Source organism: Aplysia californica, unplaced genomic scaffold (assembly GCF_000002075.1).
Source record: "Aplysia californica isolate F4 #8 unplaced genomic scaffold, AplCal3.0 scaffold00909, whole genome shotgun sequence".
NCBI lineage: Eukaryota > Metazoa > Mollusca > Gastropoda > Aplysiida > Aplysiidae > Aplysia > Aplysia californica.
The window spans coordinates 56,866-62,453 of record NW_004798179.1 but is presented as its reverse complement, the minus strand read 5'-3'; the positions used below and the strand labels follow the sequence as shown (position 1 = coordinate 62,453).

Here is a 5,588-nt window from a genome sequence, read left to right as displayed (position 1 = left end):
TAGCTTTTTCGAGAGCATCCGAGCAAATGAATGAATGGAAAACCATGATCGCCGATGTCTGTCGCAGATCTGGCACTGGATGATGATAATGATGAATCGTTTTGCAAATGATATCTGACACCAAAATATGTGTTCATGGCGGTCCCTTTGATGAACCATTATCATGAAAGTCCCTCGTCAAAATTCTATGACTATGCCCCCATACAAATAACCTCCTCTGCCCCCATTATAACAACACTGAAAGTGCCATTATATTCAGGGGCGGTTTGTTAAGTGGGCAAGACCGGCGGTGCCGGTCAAATTTTTGTCAGCTAGACTGTTGACAAGATATTTATTGCTGCTGATGATTTTCATTCAGTTTTAAATAAATCCTAATAAACCTGTATCGACATTCAAAAAGCACCTTGCCGATTTGAAGGCCTTCAAATAGACAAGTGGGATTCACTGCTGTTTTGTCGCGACAGAGCCTCATACCTTCACCTTTGTTTATCGCACCGGCTCGTAACTTTAAATCGTCTCCCGTCAAGCCGTCACGTCGCGGATTTTCGTACGTTGACAAACGAACACAGCGAGTACAGCGATGACGTCAGTCCTATTGACAAATCCATTGACTGCCCTGAGAGCGCATATAGCATCCCTTGATTGCCAAATTGGCCTCCGTGTTGCTTACAAAATCAGTAATGAGACTGTCTTGAGTCTTGAGCAGCACAGACTCTTGCAACATTTTATCAGCAATACATGTACTATTATTCATCCTTTCTGTTACTATCATCAGAACATTTATTGTCAGCATAGCACCAATTCAATTTTTTTGTGTATTGAATTTTTAGCCACCTATTGTTCCTGTTTGGTGACTATTCATCGCTTTCTCCCCACTAATAACATACCTGGCCCATATAACTCTAGCCGGCGAAAAGAGGAATCGTCTAGTGAAGATAATATATAAGGAGAATTATAACAAGGAGCGATAGGCTCTCGGCTGTCAGGGTCTGGGCCGAAAACAATGGGCCTACCCTCTCCCTTCCTTCCCCTTATCCACCGTCACCCCAGCTAGATACCAAGTTCTATAATTAGCATTTGACACACTTCCCCACTTTGTTATAACAGTGTTCTGAGAACTGAGAAGTGTGATGAAGAACGTTTGATTACATAATGATGGAAAACTGTTGTGAGCTGACTTTGTCCAGCTTTGTATAGTATCTGATTGTAGACTTAATCTGCATGGGACAGCGTCATTGGTACAGTATCGATTGACTTTTTGCCATCATACAGTACTGTTCTTATTACATATTTACAGGTCGAGTGCACGTCAATATTGTGTGTGTGGGGGGGGGGGGGGTGTAGAAAGTAAATAAGTCTTTGGTTAAAGTACCGGAGGCCATGACCAGCAGTTTATTGCGCTTCTCACTTTCAGTTTGTTTTCTAGCATAGACTCTAGAGTGTTTCTTTTTCTATGCCGTTCAAGTCAGTTTCTATTAACTCAGTATCTTTCATCATACATTAATCATAATATTGTTTCTTGACACTACCATATTTCAGCTCTTTCACATTATATTAAAATGTTTACAGTGGGGTGTGTGTGAGTGTGAGAGGGGGTGGGGATGGCGAAAGTAGAGTTACAAAATGAGGAGAGAGAGAGAGAGAAAGAGAGAGAGAGAGAGAGAGAGAGAGAGAGAGATAATGTTTTTGTGTGTGTGAGTGTGTGTGTGTGTGTGTGTGTGTGAGTGTGTGTGTGTGTGTGTGTGTGTGTGTGTGTGTGTGTGTGTGTGTGTGTGTTGTGAAGGAAGGGGGTGGGGGGAGGAAGAAAGAGTCTATGTGAATGATGGCCGGTCAGTTCTATAAATGTTAATGGCTCTATTATAAAAATACAACGTACCCCAGACGAAAATCGCCCTCACAGAAGCATAGATGCTAGATGAAGGTTTTTAACTTGCCCTGGTTACATCCAGGTCAACCGGAAGTGCTAGTTTTACTATCCATGACCTTAGACCTCTTGAGTTATAACCTTAGTAAATGCTAAAGATGGCGGAAAGAATCAATAACTTACCTCGGTTCGCAACTTTCATGAAGCACTGTGATCAAACAAAGACGTAAACAGCAAGCCGACCGACATAAAATGGAAGAAGGATGAAAGCCACGCCTTCGCGAATAGGTTAAACCACGAAATTGGTTTTCCATTTCACCACATAAACGAAACAAGCGACGGGTGGTTCATATTGGGTAATGGTTCGTATGGGGTCCAACCACTCTAGATATCTAGATTCTAGATCTAGATCTAGATTCGATATATATTTTTAATTCTGTTTAGATCTAAATAAGAAACACACTACAGAGGCACTAAGTTCAAGCGGGACCGCAATCAGGAGTGTCCGAGTTATAACGCAGGCTTTCATTCATGGTGAATACAAAGGCGTGTTTTGAAACACATTTTCACTGAATAATACGCCATTTAGGTTTTATCTACTCATCCACAAACTGACTTACCTTTCAGCGTCTGGTTTTTTTTTAATTAGTGCAGTTTGTTGCGGCACACCATTACATTGTGTGTTCTTAGAATCAGCCATGTTTGTTTGAGTTTACCGTCCCAGTTGCCTCGGGATTTGTCAGATTCGCGGTCTGGCCCAGGCTGTACTGTCTCGCTTACGTTGCAAGGTCTCTGGTTATATACGGTAGCGGTGCGTTGTGAGCGGCTAAATGTCTTTTAACCCCCCCCCCCCCCCCCCCACACACACACACCTACCCATCTATCCCTAAGAAAATGATCGTTTCTTAAATATCAAAATAAGCAGTTGAAACCGTTATGGTGGCACGCACTGAATACAGAATGATCAACCTTGCGGCTTGCTCGTTTATCCAATCACTGTTGCTACCGCTTACAACAATAGTAACCTTGACCTTGACCATTAATGATTTATTTATAGAGGCACCAGCCATCCATGTCTAGGTGCTGTTTTAGCCTCTTTTTCCTGTATGCGGATTAATAATATCTTTTTGCCAAAATATTGTTTCTGCTTCTATGTACCCCATATATATGGTTCTCAACCTGGAAATCGCCTATAATTCGCTGTAATTGCCCCCCCCCCCTTTCCCCTACCATTTCTCATCATCCCCCCCCCCCCCGTTATAGTGTCATCATTTATGTTACCGTCTATTTTTATCGGTAACACGTGGATTAAGGGCAGTATTAATGATAATTAAGGAAAAAACAAACAAACAAAACAAAAACAAAAAAACCATCAATTAAATAACAAATAAATAAATAAATAAATAAATAAATAAATAAATAAATAAATAAATAAATAAATAAATAATGCTAAGGATTATCATAATACAAATATTGATAACCTAACAGCACACCAAATGGCTTTAGCGCTCAGCAAAGCATTAGCTCGGACCCACGATCCACCCCTTAGAGAAACTATTCTTGGGGAAAGTTAAAAGTTTGAAAAAAAATAATAACTCTGTACTGAGCCCTGACAATGGGGTGAACGTTGGCGACACATTTCCCCTCAGTGACACAGGCCATTTCAATCACTGCACAGCTTATTTCAGTTCTTAGACGGAATACGTTTGAAATGCTTTGTGTGTATGCTTATGTTTGTGGCGATGAAATTTACTAGTTATAAACCACTCTTAGAGCGATATTTTCATCTGCTAAAATTAGAGGAAAAAGTCAGAGGTGAAACGACTTCGTCTCCATCATGCAGGATAATTTTAAACTTAGAACAAAGAGATGGAAGGCGAAAGCAACTGTTTTCGCCCGAGTGAGTCTCAGAATGTGTGGCTCACCGTGAGCATAGAAAAATCATTGATGCTTTATTTTCTGAAGAAGTCTAAGCCCCACCCAAATATTGATCCACCCACCACCACTCATGATTTCTCCTTTGTTTTTTTTTTTTTTAATTTTATAATGTTGGTTTATTTTACACACCCACCGACAGAGTTTGTGTCACGGCACGGTGAAGTCAGGCACATGTCAATTTTGGACATGTTATTATGGAATTATTGTCATAACCTTGTTCAATCGTTTGGTTTTTTAAAGAGAAAAAAATAACCATCTCTTTAGAAAAGAAGTCCAGATATTTGCAATTGAAAGAGATAGGGGTTGTCTTGTGTCTGAGGTATATAAGCAAGACAATGGCCGTCAAATGTTTGGTGACATCCACGACTTAGATGTTCTTGAAAACTAAAAGCATATAATTTTTGTGTCGTTGATCAACGGTTTCAGTAAAATCAAGACAGAAAATGGATATGACAGGTGTTGAGAGGGGGGGGGGGGGAAATTTACGACAATTGCCTATGCAAGGGAAAAAAATGTCTGTTTTTTCCATTTCATTATTGTTTCATGCGCCTGATTTCACAACTATACTAGACATTTCGATTATTCAGGAGGGAGGCTAAGAAGCTGCCCGTCAGGGACTACCCGGGCTAAGAGGGATTCAACGTCCAAGCAGAAAGATCGAGATACTCAAATACAATGTCCCCGCACGGCAATCGAACTCGAATCTTTTGCATACGGCGACGAAGCGCCTAGCAGCTACACGATAGACACCGCTTCAGTTAGGTCGTATTCCCCTTTCAACACCACGACGCAGGCATTTCTTCCAGATCAGATGGGACAAAATGGAGAGTCGAATAACAGAAATAAAAGACGTTACCCCCCCCCCCCCCCCCTCCCCCAAAATTAAAAGAAAGATTAAGAAAAGAAAAACCACCCCCAAAAACTGACTCTAACTAAGACCAAACCAGCTTACTCTATGAGTGTCAGCGACTTCTTTGATAAGCAGGTATTTCGAGAAATCCTCATTGCTCACTTCCACGTCTGTATAGCGATACAGCGCTGTCACATAGTAAGTATGGTACGCATCCTCCAGAGTTCGGAAAGGGGCCAACAGGAAGTAACGCCCGTGACAAGCCATGCACCTCATCACGGCTGTAGATGTAATGAGAGTAAAGAGAGCAGGCGTTTAGATGCACAAAAACGGCTGGCCAGTGAGCTGTGAGAAAAGAGAGGCATTCAAATGCAAAGTGGTCATTAATGTACACGAGTCACAAAATGAAAACCTGTGAGTTTGAGTAAAAAGAGGTGTTTAGACCCCCAAAAAAGACGACCCCCCCCCCCCCCAATCAACGGCCGTCTTGTTTCTGGTGTGGAACGAGACGCATAATTTTAGACTAAACAACGGTCACCTGTGAGTTTTAGTAAAGAAAAGCACTTCGGTAAAACAATGTCATTTAATGAGTCGAGTAAAGAGGGGCAATTATATACAATAACGGTACTCCATGAGTTTGATTGTTGTTGTCGTTGTCGTTGCTGTCGTTGCTGTCATTGTCGTTGTCGTTGTCGTTGCTGTTGTTGTTGTTGTTGTTGTTGCTGTTGTTGTTGTTGTTGTTGTTGTTGTTCTTCTTCTTCTTCTTCTTCTTCTTCTTCTTCTTCTTCTTCTTCTTCTTCTTCGCATCACAATTGAAGACCAGTATCTGGCTTCTAAAGAGCTGCCCTGCCCAGTAGTGCCTCGTTCCTCTGTAGCCATGGGAAGATACTCCTGTAGTATTCATGGAGTTGGCCTCGTTGAGTTTGAGTGAAGAAA

At 41.5% G+C, this 5,588-nt stretch overlaps 1 protein-coding gene across 1 annotated transcript in view; it reads right to left on the bottom strand.

Moving 5' to 3' along the window:
• LOC101859137 overlaps positions 1 to 5,588 on the bottom strand; it is a gene marked incomplete at its 3' end in the record, with an annotated part of 39,271 nt that overhangs the window by 21,402 nt on the left and 12,281 nt on the right. The window contains 1 exon segment of the mRNA XM_005110557.2: positions 4,755 to 4,933. Within this exon segment, the coding sequence (XP_005110614.2) occupies positions 4,755 to 4,933 (179 nt within the window).